The sequence below is a fragment of the Pochonia chlamydosporia genome, chromosome 3, assembly GCF_001653235.2.
Source record: "Pochonia chlamydosporia 170 chromosome 3, whole genome shotgun sequence".
Lineage (NCBI taxonomy): Eukaryota > Fungi > Ascomycota > Sordariomycetes > Hypocreales > Clavicipitaceae > Pochonia > Pochonia chlamydosporia.
This window is the reverse complement of record NC_035792.1, coordinates 997,434-1,016,878: the sequence shown is the minus strand read 5'-3', so window position 1 is coordinate 1,016,878 and position 19,445 is coordinate 997,434. Positions and strand designations below refer to the sequence as shown.

Here is a 19,445-nt window from a genome sequence, read left to right as displayed (position 1 = left end):
GTGATGGCTCTAAGTGATGAACTAGCATCAAAATGCTTGCTTCGGAGTCTGTTGGTTTATCGCCGCCAAGGCATGACAAAACTAAAAATATACATAATGCGCCTTCTGCTCTCATGCTGTTACACCATTAAATCGTATCGACACTTGCTGTCCAGTAAGTAATCAAGGCGAGATAATTTTCTCCAGTTATATTGTTCTCGCCTTCTGTATACACAGTGGCACACAACCAACACTCACAGTGTGTTGAAGTGAAGTCGCACATGTCAATTGCATCTCCAAATAACGGTAGTCAGGACATGGGCGGGCCTACAGTGTCTAAATCGCATCCAAAAACGGATCAGAAATACTCCTCTTTTGCCTGCACTGATCGTTTCTGTCAAGTTTTGGGCCTTTCAATGCTTTGATTACAGGTCGGCGCCCTCCCGCCGCCACTGACGGCCGATTCGCAACATCTCCCCGCATGTTTGTTGGATTGGATGGATCTGGATCGGATGATGACCGCCGCGGGGAGAGACGTGCAAAGTGGAGTTTGCCATATCTACTGACTGTGACGGTATAAATATGAATCGGATGCTTGGAGTGTATTTATTTTGCTGACTATCCATTAGTGGTATACGAAAAGTATTGTCGACATTTGTGAATCAACATGGCACCACCTACTGCTACTGTTACGGAGACGGCGGCTCACACTGGCGTCATCAAGATGAACACGGATGTGGAAGATGAGGAGTTGAAGTTTGAGGTCGATAGTCTTAGTCGTGGACCGAACCAACTGCAGGGTATGGGTTTGATGGTCTTTTGTTTCCGGTGATGCAAGCTGATGCAAGTTAGGTATTCCCAAGTTTCCGTCGTTTCACGAACACCGCAAACACATCGTCATCCACATGGCGGCCGTGTTCCGGAACTGGGCGCGCGTAGGCTTCACAGAAGGCATATCAGGACACATTAGCGTCAGGGACCCCGAGTACGACGGTTTAATCTGGATGAACCCCATCGGCCGGCACTTTGCCCTCCTCAACGGCAGCGACATGATGTGTCTGCGGATCAGTGACGGAGCCGTCGTCGGCGGCAACAGAGTACGTCCACTTTACAAAAATTACATCCAAAATCATACTAACAGCAATAGACTCGTCCGTACAACGCACCAGGGTACTACATCCACTCCGAAATCCACAAAGCCCGCTCCAACATCCACGCCATCTGCCACGCGCACACCATCGCCGGCCGCGCCTGGGCGGCGTTTGGCAAGCCCCTCGACATGATCCAGCAGGATATCTGCGACTTGTACGGCGTGTTGGCGGTGGACGACGAGTACGCGGGGATAGTGACGGCCGAGCAGGAGGGGCAGAATATTGCCAGGGCGCTGGGACAGAAGGGCAAGGCGGCGATTTTGCTGAACCACGGGCTTATCAGTGTTGGGGAGACGGTGGACGAGGCGTCGTTTCTACTGGGGCTGCTGGATCGGAGTTGTGATATCCAGCTGCGTGTGGAGGCGGCTTGTGGTGGGAACGAGGAGCTGAGGAAGAGTGTCATTCCGAGGGAGTTGGCGGTGAATAATTTTAGGATGGCGGGGGAGAAGAATTGGTTGTATGAGGAGGCGCAGCCGGATATTGAGTATGAGATTGAGATGGCGGGTGGTGTTGGTGGTGTTATTGGGTCTGGGTTGGAGGAGATGAGGGTTGATGTTGATGGGTAGATGGACATGTGGGATGTGATTTGGTTGGAAGGTTGAGGATGGGATCCTAAGTTATGAATTGAGTCTACGTCTTTTGTATTGATCAGTGTGATATTTTGAAGTCGGCTTGGAGGTTTACAGCCTGTGGTCAAAAGTATTTACATACTCAAGTATGTACAAACACAGCTCAATAACCCTCAGCATACAACGCGATATGCGATACCTCTCCTTATTTAAATGCTTTTGACCTCCCAGTGGATATTGTGGACAGACAGTGAATATAGGATCCAACTTGGAACACCTGGTTGCCACTCCCTGCTTAACGGTAAGCAAAGAATAATTTGACATTTCGAAACAGTCTGCTGCTGATAGGATTCATATCCTGTGGGGCAAAGTTGTGGCGGCTTATGCCCTTTTGATTCATCTTACCCAACCAATATGACATCGTCAGCCCAAGTTGTCTCATGAACCTCACCCTGAAGAAGGGCAAGCATCCTTCATGTCCAGTTATCCATATCACGCTGCATACATGACAGTCCAAATAATGGCTTGTTTGCTATCCCCTCCTAAACGTGTCCGAATGAACAATTACAAAATTTTCCGGCTAAACTGGCACATAATCCTAGTGAGCACTACTATACAATCGCGGGTTTAGCACACGCCGCCATTTCCAAGTTTGGCAGCTTGCTGATGGGAACTTTAGGACCCTTGTTCAACTTGCCAACCTGCTTGTGTCAGAAACGGGGACTGAAAAGCCGATATCCGTACTCGTGCCCGAAGGATAGGTAATCATGTGCGGTGCATATTGAAGACATTTTGTTCTTTTTCACATCGACTTGCCCTTACTTCTCCTCGGTTGAAGTTTGCGTTATTCAACGTGAGAAGCTGGTTACAGTGTTGCCAAAATGCCGTTTACAACTCCTGACTATGCTGAGAAGCTGCCGTGCGAAATACCAGATTCAGTTCCCATCCATAAATTTCTCTTTGGCCAAGAGGACAAGTATGGTCGCTATCCATTGTCGTCGTCAAAGTCACCGTTTACATGTGGCATTTCCGGGAAGGGTTATGACGCGGCGGAAGTCGCAGAGAGAATTGACCTGCTTGCCGCGGCTCTTGCTACGGAACTTAGGTTTGAGGTGAACAGTCCTGAACTGGACAAGGTCATTAGTATTTTCAGTGTTAATACGGTATGTACTTTCACAAAATTCCAAGGAATGGGCGTTAACAACACAGATTGATACCATGACCGTATCCTGGGCGACACACAGACTAAACGGCGTTTCATCCCCAATCAGTCCCTCCTACTCTGTCACAGAACTCACTCGTCAGCTCAAGGCCGTCAAGGCAAAAGCACTCTTCACCTGTGTTACATTGCTGCACACTGCATTGGAGGCGGCTGACGCAGCTGGGATCCCCCAAAACAGAGTATACCTTCTTGAAGTCCCGGAAAAGGTGTCCAAGGGAGCGACACTCCCACACGATATCTTGACAGTCGACAAACTCATTGAAACGGGGAGAGGAGTTGAGAAACTGCCGAAGCTGGAGTGGACAGAGGGCCAGGGCGCTCGACAGACGGCTTTCCTGTGCTCTTCGAGCGGCACGTCTGGTCTACCTGTAAGTGTGACCTTCACATACCTGAAGTAATGCTAATAAATACAGAAAAATGTGCAAATTTCGCATCGAAATATCATTGCGAATGTCATGCAACTTGCTGTGTATGAGTCGAATTACCGCACCCCAGGACCACAAGGAAACCTGGGAGTCCTACCCATGAGCCATAGCTATGCGTTGATAGTGACGGGCCATCTTGGCGTTTATAGAGGACACGAGGTATTTGTCCTTCCGGGGTTTGACATTCACGATGTGGTACATGCCATTTCTCACTACAAGATCGAAAACCTCTGGATGGTGAGTTAGTCTCCACGTAGAGACGTATGTAAGCTGACACGTCTAGGTCCCTCCCATGATTGTAGGAATGATCAAAGCAGCAGCCATTGTTGAGAAACACGACCTCAGCCACGTGGACACAGTGGTTGTGGGAGCGTCAAATCTAACAGATGAGGTAGCCGCCGCGTTTACAAAGTTGATGCCGAACTGCAATTTCGTGCAGGGCTACGGACTCACAGAGACGGCTGTGGCGGTGTGTATGCAGAATAGGGCGGACATCATGTCTGGATCTTGTGGGAGTTTACTACCTGGGTTTGAGGGGCGACTTGTTGATCGTGCAGGGGGGGAAATTACTGCTCTTGATACGGCTGGGGAGTTGTTGCTGAAATCGCCGACCGTGATGTTGGGATATTTGGATAATGAGCAAGCTACGAGGGAGTCGTTCACAGAAGATGGGTGGTTAAGGACAGGAGATTTGATTGAGTTCCGGAAGAGCGAGAAGGGGTATGAGCACCTCTTCATTGTGGATCGGGTGAAGGAGCTCATCAAAGTTAGAGTAAGTACATGGCACTTGCAGCGATACGTCAAAAGCTAACAAAGAAAGGGAATGCAAGTATCCCCCGTAGAGGTTGAGGCTCTTCTGTCTCGTCATCCAGCCGTTGCAGACGTCACGGTCGTGCCTATTCCGAATGATGCGGCTGGTGAACTACCCATTGCGTTTATAGTGAGAGCGCCGGAGGCGAAGGACCAGGACGAGAATGATCTCAAGGATAGGATTCATGAGTTTGCGAATACTGAATTGGCGGAGTTTAAGAGACTGGCGGGCGGGATTGAGTTTGTGGATGCGTTGCCAAAGTCGGCGGCTGGAAAGACGAAGAGGGGTGATATGAAGGGGAGGGCGAGGGACATGTATGAGGCCAGGAGGGTGCGGCCGGTGATTTTGCAGACGTTCGAGTTTGATTCTGAGGATGATGAGGATGAAGATGAGTAGGTGTGGTGTGTCTACGTGATTTTGTTTGTTACGCTGGGGGGCTGGATGGTACCCTTCTTGGTATGTACGAAGGTACGGAGTAGAGGTAGGTATACATGACAAGCAATATGGGGCCTGCCCGTAGCACAAGCCCGCGTCCCGCGATGCTCGTTGGTTGTCAACCCGGTCAAGGACATGGTGAGGTTCAAAACTTGCTGCAAACGTCAACGTCAGCTGAGCGAAGCTTGTGGGAACAAACTGTCAACAACAATGTTGTCCGAAGCTGGATGATCGAGTGGCCGACTCACAGGCCGATCGTGATGGTCGCCAACTTTAGAAGGTATGGAATGCCAAATCGTCAAGTCTTACAGTCTGTGGTAAAACGTATGTGCCCATATGCAGGTCTACACGAATACATCGCGATATATCTTAGCACACAACGCGATATGCGATATCTTGTGTTTGTTTGAATACTTTTGACCTCCCCACTGTACCTGCTGTCGTCTTTTCCTCGTTTGTTGACTCCATTTTATTGTTCCGTCTCCATCCATCTACCAAGCCTACACAATCACCTCGAGCATCTCAACCAGAACTTGTTCTTCCCATCATCAGCCGCATGCATGTGCTTACTTGAAGCCAACGAACACAGCACTCGCCCAATAATATCGCTGTCTTGCCGTTTTCAAGAGGCTACGTTGCAGGCCCATCACCAATCATGCGATGGCTTATGCACCAGACCCTCGAGTCCCCCTCATTCTGCTGGCAATATGTGTGACCTGAAGTTGGAAAACGGTAGGCTGGGATATCCTTCCCCTTGATGAATTGTTCTCTTAACCACGATCGCTTGGCCTTTGAACCGACTGTCGATTTCGATGTCGGCTATGTACTCTCCATCACGTACCGAGCCTGAGGTCGCCTGGGTATGTGGCACAAAGACCACATACATTGCCTCATGTGCTTTTCTCGACAAATTGCGGGAAGAATTTCACCATGATGGTAATTTGTACACACTTGGCGAAATCGGAAACCTCAAGGTCGTCATCGCCCAACGGAGTCAAAAAGGGCTAACGGGCGGTGCCGACGACAGTGACGACGACGGTGAATGTGGCGAGGCAGCAAGTGTCGCAAGAGATATACTAAAGAGTTTCCAAAATCTGAAGCTTTGTTTAATGGTCGGAATCGGCGGTGGCGCCCCGAACACAAAGCATGATGTTCGCCTGGGCGACGTCGTCGTCGGCGTAGGTTGCGGTGCGAATGCTGGTACCTTACAGTATGACTTTGGCAAATCCATCATACGTGGCGACTTCCATGTCACAAGGTCCCTCAGTCAAACCCCCAGAATCCTGAAAGCAGCCGTAACCGGGCTTAGAGCACGGTATGTTGCGAACGGTCATGAACTTGAATACTCTATACGTACCACACTGCGAAAAAATCCAAGGCTACAGAAGGATTATCAGCGCCCAGACCATACAAGCGACAGGCTATATCAAAGCAGTGTCGCACATCCTACAAACGATAAATCAGACTGTGCCATCACTTGTGGCGGGCCGAACCTTGTCCTGCGAGCTAAACGAAATATAAGTGAAGACAACCCTGCAATTCACTTTGGTATAATTGCCTCTGCATCCTCCTTAATGACAGATGCTTCCGTCCGAGACAAGCTAGCAGTGGAAGAGAACATCTTGTGCTTTGAGACAGAGGCCGCCGGACTAATAAGCCGCTTTCCCTGTCTTATTATTCGCGGTATTTGCGACTATTCAGACACCCATAGAAACAAGACGTGGCAGGGCTATGCATCAATGACAGCGGCTGCTTATGCAAAAGACCTGTTGGGTATAATTTATCCTGGCAAACTACAGACGGAAAGAAAGCTTGGGGATAGTCTCTTGGGTGAGTTTCCTCCTATGCAAGTCTACGAATATGGCCAAGCTAAGGCATCTATGAAGGCGAAGGAATCAAAGAACATCCGACCGAAAATTCGCATTCTCAAGGACCAGGAGCCGCCCGAATGGACCGAGTCGCCGTGGAAGATGTCGGTTGGTGGATCGAGACGGAGGTGCAAGAGGTTGAGGCGACCTTGAGGGCGAGAGCGGCGAATATTGTCTACTTTGCCCTCGACTTTGACGACTTCTTCCGTTGTATCAGTGATGGGCCATTAGAATCTTTTCTCACCCTGACTGCCAACTCCCCTACGAATGCGATTGCAAACACCATGAGAGAATACGTGACCTGGCGTTGGGGAACGGTAGGGTGGGACATCGTCCGCTGGTTGATTAGAGACCATTCGGATACCGCATCCTCAGCACTAAACTTATGTAGGTGTTGTATCTCTCTGAGTAATCCAGTCCTTCATTTTTAACTTGAGAAACAGCTATGTCCGCATTTCTACAAAACGACGCTCCGAATGATGTGCCAATTGTCGAACTTCGTCGCCTGAACAGTACCCCCACTGCACGCATCCCGCAATCACTGGCAGCATATCAGGCTCGCCGGATGGGCGGTGTGAGGTTCAGATTTGATGATGTGATTGCCAAATTGATATCTGAATTGTCATGGATCGTGGCAACATTCAAGACACCTGGTGACACCTCGCCTTCATTCACCAAGGCCAAGCTTGAACATAACCCCTTCCAAGAAGACTACGAGCTATGCTTTCGGATCACGCACGACGAAGCCCCCGCTGAGTTTTCAAACAGCAGTAAAGGGACATGCTGGCACAGTCTGTTTTCTGGTACTAATGTTGCCGTCGGCTTTCCGGTCCCCGCGCCGCCGGACGGGATGCTGGGTCTGGAATTGCCGTTGACCTTGATGGCAGATCTTGCGGGTGTTAGCTACCCTGTGAGATACAAGAAAGGACTCGTTCTAAAAGGGTACAACAATGCTCTGATCCCCATCTACGCCGGATTTTGGTCAGGTTTGTCTAAATCAACCAAAAGCTTGCAATGGCACCTCTATAGCGGCGGACAAGAGCGGCTTTATATGACAACAGTCAAGAAAGAAGAACCAGATCTTCAACCCTTGGCTACAAAACCAGATGAGGCCGCCTTTATAGAGACAATTGAACAGATTCCGCGCCACTTCTTGGGATTTTATGAGAGGGCCACAGTTCGCGTCGGCACCAATGCGTCTAGGGCAGATCACATTCGCGCGATTCCCGACCACCTTCTCAATGAAAGCCGTACCCGAGGTCTGCTTGAGTGGACAAGAACCATTACCGCCAGCCTGGGTGGCGGTGGGATGGGCTTATCAGGCGGAATATCAACAGGTGTCCGTTTTCGTCCATGGAAAGAGCGACAGATGCGCTTCGCACAATCTATTCCCGACCACAGTATCATTCAAGATGCTCTAACGAAGCCTACTATACTATACGATACCAGGACCAAGGTTGCTTGGATGTTACCTCATATCCGCGTCGTGCTGTATCTCGTGCAAGCGTGGACGAAGCTACACTACCCAGCTGAATGTGCGAAGGTGGATTATCCGCCCTTTGACGAAAACACTACAAATGTTGGGGAGCTGCTCAGAGCGCTAGAACTAGCATGGTCCCAGTTCCCTCACATCGACTTTAAGCAGCAATTCTTGTGGTACTGCAGAACGCTGGATGGCCTACAAGATGATGAAGACCTGAAGCCTGCAAGGAGGTCTTCCAATATGCTTGCAGGTGTGGACTTTGCCAACCTAGCCCTCGCACCCAGGGATTACTCAATCTTCCGGGTGCCTGTTAATCCCAATGTGTCTGGGGAATGGCCACAAATGTTGAAGAGCAACTGGAAAGACGTGAGGCCGTATCGTGTTCTTACAATTTTCTGCAATGATCTCGACCCAGCGCCAATTTCACCTCACTTTTGGATGTGCAGTACCTGGTTACACCCGCCGTCGTTCCAAAATTACTTGGTCGCTACTCGTCCTTGTTTGAAGACGTTGGCAGAGAGGCACGGGACGGATCCTGTGAAGCTCTCACCCCAGCATGAATGCAGAGAAGGCCCGTCTCGCCTGTTTCAAACCTGTCGCACAGGAATTTGCAACCCGCTTCAAAAAATCAAGAGGGCACAGGGAAGACCATACCGTGAGCTGACGTGGTTGCTGCAAGGGGAAGGGTTTGGACTGCGAGGGCATGACGACAACAGCGAGCCGGTCCTCATTTTTGGTGAAGTTCTTCCCGATGGCTTCAACAGGAGTTGCCATCCAACAAACCACATGCAGCCTCCACTTCCACTGCAGCTACGCACTGTTGACCCTGGCACGGAGCGACCTGAACGGCACCCGCGAGGTCCCGTTGCGCCCGAGGAGGCACTTCCCCAACCGATCGCGGAACTGATCTAATGTTCATGAGATATGCAGTCTGTGGTAGAATGTGTTTGCCTATTTCCAAGTATACAGCCTGTGGTAGAATGTATTTGCCTATACATAAGGAATATTGGCCCACCGCAAACATTCGACACGCCAAGATCCTGCGGTGGTTGAAGAGTACGCATCTCTAATAACATTGAACGAAGCTGGTCAAATATTTTGGTTTTTGATTCGGCTGATCTTTGGGCCCAGCCAACAGAGAGAGATTGGCCAGGGAGTCTCTCCATCACTATGTAGACCTTCTTTTTGCGTTCGAATGCGAGATCAACTTTTGGGACTGGAATTTTTGTTGACTTTGAGATGAATCTCATAGCTTCCGCCTCGGCAAGGCTTGTGAAGGGCGTGGATTTGATGCAGATGTTTGGTGCCACGAAGACGACGCTGCTGGGATGACGGAGCCATCGTTGAGAAATCCGATTGGTCATGATCTTGAATATAAACAAGACAAGCGCCTGAGAGAACCTTCCATTTTGAATAGCCTTTTGAGACATGCCACTGTGAGACCTGTTACGTGAGGAGAAACGGTTGTGCCACCTGGACCTGGCGGAAGACGTTCGAGAATCGACTGCGCTTGAAGGGTCCAGTTAAACGCAGCGAACCCTACTTCAGCATATGCTCGCTAGCCATTTGGTGAAGAGCCAAAAAAAACCGGAAGTCGCTGAGTAGGCGGATATTTTGTTGCTAATGGGATTGGTCTGCCGACATAGGTTTGGCTGGGTAATGCTGTGGAGGTCAGGAGAAACCACAACCACCTCAGTGATGCCTTGCTTTGGTATCGCCACCTTAGGCATATACCTACAGCGTTTGGCGTCACGTTATGCCACGTAACTTGTCCTTTTCCAGTGGTCGTTTCGGTACTCAAGCTGGTGCAAGTGAAGCAACAGATTTGGGGCGGCCAGGGAAAACGATTTCCTTAAGTTGGCCTACGGGATGATTTGGCGAGAAGCATGAACGTTCAAAGAGTCTGGTGTCGATGTCTGGTGCGCTTGTGGGGCTTTTGCTGGGGCGCTGACCCGTGAATCAAAGTCACAGAAATCGACCGTTCTGTACAAATATGGAAATTAGTGGAGTCGGCACTAAACTGCAATGCAAAGCAATGATCAAGCAACTGTGCTCAGAGTAATAAGCGGCAGAAGCTGGAGCGCTCCTTCCCAACGGTGACTGGTGGCAGTGTCACGAATTTGCTTCCCCCCCGTCAACTTAGACCTGTCAGTGATAATTCGGAACTACATTTCCCCTCATCCTGTAGCACTCCAGCCTGTTTATCCAGATCCATGCAACTCATGACCATTACACCCCAACTAGAATCAATTTATGAAGCCTAGTTCATCTTTATCCCTGCCAGCGATAGCGGCCACAAGCCTCCCTACATGAAATGGTCGCCGCCCGGATCAACCATGGACCAACAAGCCGGCTTGTTTAAACTCATGGGAACTCCTCCAATGCATAGACACTAAAATAGAGACAATAGGCGTCTCAAAACATAAAAACATGCGTGGGCTGAGAATGTCTGTCACACGATCTGTTCATGTATCCTTTCGTGCTTCTCAACAAACGCAAGATGATTCGTTCATTTCACATTCAGCAGGCAGGCAGTCATCCATCCCTGGGAGCCAGTGCCTGTTGCCAAGCTCATCAAATCGGTGTATTTAAGTTGGGGTGTATTAGAGGCAACGACTGCTGAACCAGGAAATACTACCCAAACATTTCACAAATCTGTCATGGAAAACACAGCCGCAGTGTGGTTGCCCATTCAGCTCAGATTATATCTGCGCGATGCCCAATCCGTGTAAGTAGGACACAAACCAACGACGACATGTATGATATAAGTGATAAATACAGTACAATAGAAGGCGTTAAGAGCGTCGCGGTTTTGGTACATAAGATAAATAGTAGTCCCCCTTTTAATCCAAAACGGACCTAGCGTTAAATCCTGCCATGTACCTCTCGAGTCCCTTTCAAAACGACGTGTCAGGCTGGGCAGGCCCACTTCTTGCATATGGTCCTCTATGTAATTTCCTCGCCTATGAACAGCCTCCAAAATTTATCTATAAAGTCCATAGTCCGCGCTCATTCATTCACATATCCAGACCGGTATGCCATAGAGTATCATCCTGCTTTGGGCGTTACTCCTCTTTACACTTTCTGGGAGGACGTTCTAAGCCAACAGCAGCTGAGTTATTCCTGTTGACTCAGTGTGAATCTGTCACGTTATGAGACTCATTGTTAACCAAGCTTCTTCCCAAAATTATCATTCTTGTTGTCCAGCATGCTGCAGACAGAGTCTGCAGTTCTCTTTTTAATACTAGCAACTTCCCTTCGTCCGAATCTGTTTCTCGGTTAAGTTTTAATCATGATAACCGACAGCATGAAACCCAGCAATTACACCAAGTTTGCTTGTTCTATCAACAGAGGTAGTTTTATCCGACAATTACATGAATTCCGCTTATGGACCTGGATGGTTCTGCCCCAAGCTTTTACTTGAACATCTCCAGTACTTGTATATCTAGCCATTCCACGGTTTGCCAGCGGCATTGATCCTGGTATGCCGACGCTGGGGTTACTCATGCTGCTGGCCCTCAATGACAGGCGTAGGGTATAGTCCACCTTGCAAGAGAGACCTAGCCCAAGCCCGCCATTTGGTAAAACTGATCTTCCGAGGAAGTTTGTCCTTGTGACTGGTGGGCACATGCCATCTACGCACTCGAGGAAAAGCCGGATCACTTTGCACGGATTCGCGGGCGGAGCTTGAGACAGTGGAGGTGCTCAAGCTGGGAACTATGTGGTCAGCGCTTGTACAAGGCAACCACACCGGGGGTGCAGGCATCCTGAGTACGAACATTCGCTCGATATCCCCTCTTGCTACTTTGCCGAACCCTTGGATGACCTTCCAGATGGCTGCAGTTCGTTCCAATTGCCATGCTACTCTGATCGACGAATTCCAATTTTCGACAATCCTCGCGACAGTCGCGAACCATCTTATTCGAGCACCCTTTGTGAACTACTCAACTATTACTTTCTTCTTCATCCCGTTGCAGTGCGACTGATAAGCCACTGAGATTTGTATTATGAGATGTTACCGACAGCATCGAAGTAAAGTCCTTTCGACAGGCTATAGTTGTTGAATGAGACGCTCCTAGCCGACTTTCGAATCCGGAGCATGCTCTTCGGTACAGATGTGTTGCCTCTTGGTAACACCGGAGTACCTCTGAGAGACGTGCAAGCCAGTATACGCTCTCCAGCGTGTTAGGATGGTCAGGTCCAAGCATCTTCTCCCTCTCCGCCAACGCAACCCGGTGCATGTCCTCTGCCTCCTTCCATCGTCCTTGACACATATACGTCGATGCCAGGTTATTTATACTGCTTAGCGTATCTGGATGGTTCTGGCTAAGCACTCTCTTGCGTGTCTCTATTACTTGCAACTCCAGCTGCTCGGCCTCCTTCCATCGCCCTTGATAGCTGTACGTCGATGCTAGGTTGCTCATGCTGGTTAGAATGTCTGGATGGTCCTGGGTAAGCACTTTCTTGCTTGTCTCCAGCGCTTGCAACTCTAGCTGCTCGGCCTCCTTCCATCGTCCTTGACACATATACGTTAATGCTAGGATATTCATGCTGGTCAGCGTAGAAGGATGGTCATCGCCAAGCACTCTTTTGTGAGTTTCCATTACTTGCACCCCCAGCTGCTCGGCTTCCTTCCATCGCCCTTGATAGCTGTACGTCGATGCTAGGTTATTCATGCTGCTCAGCGTGTGTGGATGGTCCTGGCCAAGCACCCTCTTGCGAGTTTCCATCACTTGCACCTGCAGCTGCTCGGCCTCCTTCCATCGTCCTTGATTTGAGTACGTTGATGCTAGGTTATTCATGCTGCTCAGCGTGTGTGGATGGTCCTGGCCAAGCACTCTCTTTCTAATCTCCATCGCCTGCACTTCCATCTGCTCGGCCTCATTCCACCGACCCATGTCTCTATATGCGTGACCTAACATCGTCATGCAATCAATTGCGTCAGTGTCATCGTCGCCTAATACACACATTCTAAGCCTGAGCGATGGCAGCGCTAGCTTCTCCGCATCACCAGCATTCCCAATCATCCAAGCATACCACGCTGCTCGATATAGAACAGTACTCCACTCTGTTTGAGGTACTAAGCCTTCTGGTTGTTGGTTTAATGCCGCCTTGGCATGTGGATACAGGACCCGCCATTGGCCCCAGTGCTCGTATTCGCCAGTCGGGAGCTTGATGCAGAGATTTCGGATATATTGCTGCTTCCATCTCTCCAGTTGCTTGCTCGCCTCTAGCCACTTCTTCGTAGCTAGCTGCACAAGCTTATGCATCTGGAAGATTGTCGGATCCGCGGTCAACGAAACGAAAGAAAAGTCCCTCAGCAATCGCACGTCGTCTTCAAATCCATCATCCTGACTCAACTCTGAATCCTTTTCTTTGTCGCTGTCCTCTCGATTGTCCTCTTCGTCACCATGTCTCTCGTCTTCCGCTTCGTCGGGCTGATCTCGAACCAGTGCCTCTGGTATGCCCTGTGAATCAAAAAAGCTCATGAGTGACAGGAGATTTGCGGCAGACTGCCGCGTCTGACGGATGTAATCGAAGGATATCTGCCAGGTGATGATGATGGAGTTCTTGGCTTCGCTATCTCTGCGGAGCTGTTCCACTTCGTAGTTCAAGAGACTTGACTTCTTTCGATCGCTCCTTTGGAACTCTTCGATGTATTGCCGCACCGAGTATCGCGGCACCCGTTTAGAAATATATGCGCCTGCCTGAACAATGGCTAGCGGCATGAAATCCAGCGCTGTCACCAGTTCTGTGGTATATTTGTCGTCTTTAGACACGCTCAACCCGAGTTTCTTTCTCAGGAGCTCAGCGCCGTTTGTTTCGTTCATGGGGTTGACGGAGATAATGTCGTTCATATCCACGAGCTTCCTCGCCGCCTCTCGATACCGCGTTGTCACCAAAATTGACCCATTCTGACTTTGGGGAAGGTATTCTCGAAGCGGTCGAGCAACTTGGCTGCTGGAGTCGCTGGACCCGCTAGGCTTGACTGGCTGATGATTGACAAGGAAGCCAGCATCATCGACATTATCCAGAATCATCAGCCACTGTCTCTCGCTCGCGCGAAGCCAATCATGCACCAGCTTGAATATGTCAAACTTCGGATCCTTCCGTCCTGCAATCTTGACCACATCTGCGATGTCTTGATAGCCTTGCTCGAATCGAGCCGCGTTGCTTGCGTGCACCCAGAAAACCCACGTATCCGGGGAGCGATCTCTGGTACGGTGAGCATATTCAATGGCCAGTTGAGACTTTCCCACACCTCCCAGCCCGACAAGCGCTGCTCTCCCGGCGGGCTGTGAGCATCGTTGGTCGACCTGCGAGAGAAGGTCGTCACGATCGACAAAATCGGGGTCGCTTCGGAAAGGAACGGTGGAGTATGGCTTCGGCGGCGTTTCGGGGTGGTCTGCTAGATGGAGAATTAGCCTGACAGCCCTGACAGACTTGAAGTCTTCCCATGAACTTATAGGATGTTAACATTCTGGAGGGTTAATAGCCACGCTGCTGAGATTTGGAAAGTGACCTGCAAGCGCGATGCTCCCGTTTGTCGCGGACGTAGAAGATGCACTGCACACAAAGAATGAACTAACACTGTGTCTGTCCTCTCATCTGCTTGTCTTCAAAATGGCTCTTCAACATGGCTTTCGCTGTCGATGCCGCCGTTGCCGCGGCGTAGTGCTGCCATCCCTTTGGCTTGTGCGAATCGGCGTAGTCGCATACACCCTTCACGATAATGCACGATGGAAGCTCATCCCACACACCTGCTCCCTCCATTTCAAAGGCTATAACTCCGTCTCTCCTGGCAATTTGGTCACGTACCTTCCCTGATTTCATCACAGTGTCTGCAGAACCAATTCCTCCAACGTGAATAGCAGGTGCTGGGATGTCAGCACTGCCTCCTTGTTCCGCTCCTTGCCGCTGCGTGAACCGGTCTCGAACAGGCTCGACATCGCCGCATCCAAGCTCTGCGCATTTCGCTTCACGCGCAATCTCACACACTGGGTCAGCATCGTTGCGGCAGGCACGGCAGACATCACACGCTACTGTGTCGTGGTGTTTATGGCGGTACGCTGGGTCGAAAAGTTTATCATGTGCTGTCCCAAGATAGTCATATATGCCGCTGGACTTGGTTTCCTTCATCTTTGCCTGAAGCTGGTGTAAATGTTTCATGACGTTGTTTTCCAAATCACCCCGGCCGAAGCGAGTCTCAAGTAGAGCACTCAATATCCGGGTTTCTTTGTTTGGTCTACCGAGTGTGTCCTCGATCGTTATCTTTGGCTCGAACCCGTTCCTATACTGGCGACCAAAGTCATAACGAACCACGTATTTGCTAATAATAACGTCACCAAGCAGCACCTCAGTTCCATCCTGGAGTTTTGGGATAGAACCGCAGACTCCAACGACAAAAGCAACACTCAAATTGTTATAGCTGGAGCGCAAACTTGCTGTAGCGCTCGCGGCATCAACTTTCCCCATCCCTGGCAAGAGAACGAGGACGACAGGAAGGTTTCCCATACATCCCGTGAGATAACGGTTAGGGTCGCCGGCAGCCTTTCCATAATCATGGTCTGTCCAAACTTCATCGAAAGAGTCGTAGACAGCATCATACTCAAGTGGCAGTGCACAGATGATGGCGAAGCGGAAGTCATCTCGGCTAGACGGTCGTCGGACCATTGTCTGGAGAGACAGGTAGACGTTGTAACAGTGACGCACGACCTGGGTAGCTCATTTACAGGCGAAGTTTCAGTCTGTTGAAAACCGGACGATTTCACATTAACGCAAACGTCCTGGATTGGTGCCTCTGCGGGGTTGGCTGCAAGGCCAGGAGAAACGAAGCCTCGTGCAGGGCCACAGCCGCCACTTCCTCTTGGGCTGAGGGCATCAAACACAGGTCGATGCAACGGTAGAAACTCGGATAATAGTAATACCAGGCGACATCGTCCCTCGATTCTACATACAAAACAGTGTGTAGCACGGTGAGGCAGCCACAATGTGGCTAGGGTAGCCCGTGCCAGAACGACTTTTGTACATTGACGTCGGCCATTTTTATGGGCAGGGCAGTAATGACCGGGGCAATTGGAAATGCGTGCAGTGTCAGTGGCAAACTCGTGTGACACATCGTGTTTCGTTCATGCATCCGGAGCTTTTTACGTGTGAATGGAAGTGTGCGAGCACGCTCACCGGAGTGGTAGGCGGTCCAGTATCACGATGCGTAGCTGACGATCAGTCACGCCTGTACAGTATGTAAAGCTTCAGGTGAGACTCATCCTTTCTGGTCGGCAGCCATGGCCTTGTTAAGACGAGACGCCATGTTAAACAAACGGAGTCCAACGTGATGCGGCACTGCAACGCAATGTAACACAGTGAGATGGAGTTTGCGCTGTAATCTTATAGAAATGGCCAGCAAGGCACATATTTCGTGCTTTGGGGTGATATGTCCTTCACTTGAGCTGTGTCGATAGGCAGTGACCCCAGTAAGATGTAGTCTATCAAGCGGAACGCTACTGTATGGGTTAGTACTAGGTAACCCAACGGGAACAATAACTTCTCTGCAACAAAACGCGTAGCTGCATTCTTCAATATCAGTGATACCACTAGGCAAGATCACGCTGCAACGACAAATAACCAACGCACGGCACTGAACTTACGTACCATCAATATATACGAGGTCACACTCTGCAAATCCAACTAAATACAAGAAACAAACCTCCATACCCTCACAAACCACACCAAAAACTCCAACTACACCTCATCCCCCAAACTGAGCAACCCTCACGACTTGCAAACCCCAGCCGGAACAGTAAAGTCCTCCGTCCTCTTCCGCTCCCCAAACTTGGCCTTCTGCCCAAGACCCCTCTTCGCAAACGCCTTCCACAACTCACACGCATTAGCACCCTTCGTAAGCGCCTTGTCCGCATCGATGATCGCATCCCTAGCAGACACCATATTCGGATTACACGGCTGCAGGGCCATGCCCCCCATGACAATCTTCATGGCGAGATACCGCCCATCCTTGGGCACACCCGCGCCATCAAATTCGGGAAAGTCGCCTGCCGTGATGCCATGCTTGTCGATGAGGTTCCAGATCGCTTCGTAGAGGACAGTGCACCAGACTGTTCCGATGGCGTGCACCTCGTTCTGCTTGTTGACGGTGCCGTACGTCATGGGGTTGGTCTTCATGTTGGTCGAGTAGGGATACTCGCGGATGCCTTTGGGGTTGTTGTCGACCCACGCTCCGATGGTGTAGTCCGTGTTTCGGGTGTCGTTTGTCTTGAGACGGATGGCTGTGGCCATGAAGTCGGACCAGCCTTCGCCCATGCCGCCTGATTCGAGGCCATCGAGACACCCTGAGTTGCCGGGGCCGCCTGTAAGACGAGTGGACACTGAGATAGTTAGATGTGCATACTTCAAATAGTGAAGGGGGATGGGACTTACAGCCGTGAGTGTACTCATGCAGAATAACGTTGGCGTCAAGGCACCCGTCTCGTTGGGGTTGCACCACATCCCAGAGATACATCCTCATGACGCCGGACTGGCCGTCTGGGGGTGTCGCAAAGTTGGCGTTGTTGGTACCGCCGCCGTCTTGCGAGAACAGGACTACAAAGTCGTTGCCTTGGCCGCCCTTGCCGTTGTTGTTTTGTTGGAAATTGCCGGCTTTTTCGTCGAAGCCAAGGACGTAGAGCAAGTCGTGGTACTTGTTTGCCGTGTAGAAGAGCTGCGTGATGGATGCGTCCTTGTACTTCGTGGGGTCGGTCTCCGAAGCATCCCACGGATACTCGAACTTGTCGTCGGGGCTGTCGGGGCGGTAGTTGTTCTCGTAGTCGTCTCCGCCGCTGGGATTGTCCTGCGCAATGGCATTGTTGCCACGGGTGGTGGTGTAGTTGTTCTCTCCGTCGCCTAACCATGTAAACGGGGAGGCGGCGGTGTTCCAGGGGTCCTTGATGACTGTCTGCCCACCTTCGGTGGGATCGTTGATCGTCCATGGGAAAACCTGGTATGTTGCGAGGTCGGATACGTAGTCGACGACGTTGTGAATCGTCTCAGATTGGTAGGCGTCGACGTAGCTCAGCAGCCAGTTATCACGGACGTCAGTTTCCACTCGCCAGGTGAGTGCTAGGTCGCCGTTTTTCTTGCGAAGATACACTAGCTTGGCCTTGGGATGGCTCACGGCACCGGTGGTACCGGTAAGGACGAAGTTCTCCTTGCCTTCTTTGGCTTCAACTTTGATGTCTTTGGTGGTAATTTTGAGGCCGAGCTTCTTGATGACGCCGTTGAGAGCGGCAGCAGGGTCGGAGTAGCTGCGCTTGGTGAAGGGGCTGTCCTTTGGCTTGGTGCCCTTGAAGAAGCTGCTGCCGTAGGAAAAGACTTTGCCATCCTTGCCGACCTAGTGCTTGTTAGTGAGAGATAGCTGTGGGGTGAAGTAGATTATACGTACGTTTACGTTGAGATCGCCGTTGTCAATGTCGATTCCGTGAAGTGTTTGCTTAAAGTAGACGTGGGCAACACCGTCAGAACCAACATAGTGGTCCTCGACAACACGGTACTCGGCGTCTGGAGCAACCGCCTTTACCAGCTCCTTGGCCGTATCAAGATAGCTAGCCCGCTTGCTGATTTGGGCAATATGTACATCGGATTGTACCTTGTGAGCTGCGACATAGTTGCCGGTCTCGGCCATGCGAAACTGGTTCAGATCAACCTTGCGGCTAACTAACCCCGTGTTTTCGGAGGGAAGAATATGAGGATGGGCCTGGGCAGTGCCAGCAAAGCCAGCAAGGCCAGCAAGAAGCAAGGAATTGACCATGTTTATTGATACTGAATGCCGAAAGAGACCAGATGGTAGAGTTGGGCTCACTGGTCTTTACGTATCGCAACAAAACGACACAATTTATACAACGGGATGGCGATAAATATATACCCAAGCCAGTTGGACGTTGAATGCCGCCATCCCCAGAATCATATCTTTCGGCTTTCACTCTGTCCCGCATGGCCCTCGGCCGAGAGGTCCCAAGTTACCTGCCTCATTGCTCATGACCCCCAGGAACTTTCGTCCAACACTGAACAAAGGTCACGATAGCTTCGGATACGAAGGTTGTATTGGGAAGGTATAGAGACACGCTGCGATAGCGATGCCAAGATATGTCACAGCCATCTAACCAAGTTTGTGTGGGTTCTGTGCCTCGCAGATACATGCATTCGAGGTCGCAATATTCCATCTCAAATTTGTGCACGCGCCTCTCATGGTAGCGTTACGCGATGCCACCTACCTATTTGTACCAACGCCGACCACGGTTGGGTTGTGAAGAGTATATCTGGGAACCGTGGTTTCATAAGACGTGGCGGTTTGATGTCGGCGGTGTGAAATTTATGCAGATGATCTCCATGTTTTGCCATCCAATGAAAAGGCCATTACAAAGGAGTTGAGTAGTTGCCAAATTTAGAACAACTTTATGGTTTGACAAATCTGGGGCATAACCATAAGCTTCATTTATTCTTAATGCCAGA

General features: G+C 50.4%; 6 protein-coding genes across 6 annotated transcripts; 3 read left to right on the top strand and 3 right to left on the bottom strand.

Moving 5' to 3' along the window:
- Positions 1-404: 404 nt before the first annotated feature.
- Positions 405-605, bottom strand: VFPPC_17755 (hypothetical protein; the record flags this gene model as incomplete). Its single annotated transcript, XM_022429442.1, has 1 exon — positions 405-605. The coding sequence occupies one exon, from the start codon at positions 603-605 to the stop codon at positions 405-407; it is 201 nt and encodes a 66-aa protein (XP_022285520.1).
- Positions 606-646: 41 nt separating this feature from the next.
- Positions 647-1,696, top strand: VFPPC_04212 (class II aldolase/adducin domain-containing protein; the record flags this gene model as incomplete). Its single annotated transcript, XM_018283601.1, has 3 exons — positions 647-779; positions 832-1,076; positions 1,127-1,696. 3 exons carry the CDS (start codon positions 647-649, stop codon positions 1,694-1,696), a joined length of 948 nt encoding a protein of 315 aa, XP_018144730.1.
- An 884-nt stretch (positions 1,697-2,580) lies between these two features.
- VFPPC_04210 (AMP dependent CoA ligase) lies at positions 2,581-4,553 on the top strand (the record flags this gene model as incomplete). Its single annotated transcript, XM_018283600.1, has 5 exons — positions 2,581-2,862; positions 2,909-3,289; positions 3,335-3,583; positions 3,630-4,118; positions 4,167-4,553. 5 exons carry the CDS (start codon positions 2,581-2,583, stop codon positions 4,551-4,553), a joined length of 1,788 nt encoding a protein of 595 aa, XP_018144729.1.
- An 851-nt stretch (positions 4,554-5,404) lies between these two features.
- Positions 5,405-8,855, top strand: VFPPC_04208 (WD domain-containing protein; the record flags this gene model as incomplete). The annotated part of the gene is made up of 3 exons (XM_018283598.1): positions 5,405-6,422; positions 6,479-6,847; positions 6,904-8,855. 3 exons carry the CDS (start codon positions 5,405-5,407, stop codon positions 8,853-8,855), a joined length of 3,339 nt encoding a protein of 1,112 aa, XP_018144727.1.
- Positions 8,856-9,487: 632 nt separating this feature from the next.
- On the bottom strand, positions 9,488-9,673 carry VFPPC_17756 (hypothetical protein; the record flags this gene model as incomplete). The annotated part of the gene is made up of 1 exon (XM_022429443.1): positions 9,488-9,673. The coding sequence occupies one exon, from the start codon at positions 9,671-9,673 to the stop codon at positions 9,488-9,490; it is 186 nt and encodes a 61-aa protein (XP_022285519.1).
- A 1,769-nt stretch (positions 9,674-11,442) lies between these two features.
- VFPPC_04207 (kinesin) lies at positions 11,443-15,617 on the bottom strand (the record flags this gene model as incomplete). The annotated part of the gene is made up of 4 exons (XM_022428391.1): positions 11,443-11,653; positions 11,723-11,883; positions 11,963-14,352; positions 14,534-15,617. The coding sequence occupies 4 exons, from the start codon at positions 15,615-15,617 to the stop codon at positions 11,443-11,445; spliced, it is 3,846 nt and encodes a 1,281-aa protein (XP_022284457.1).
- Between the last annotated feature and the right edge of the window lie 3,828 nt (positions 15,618-19,445).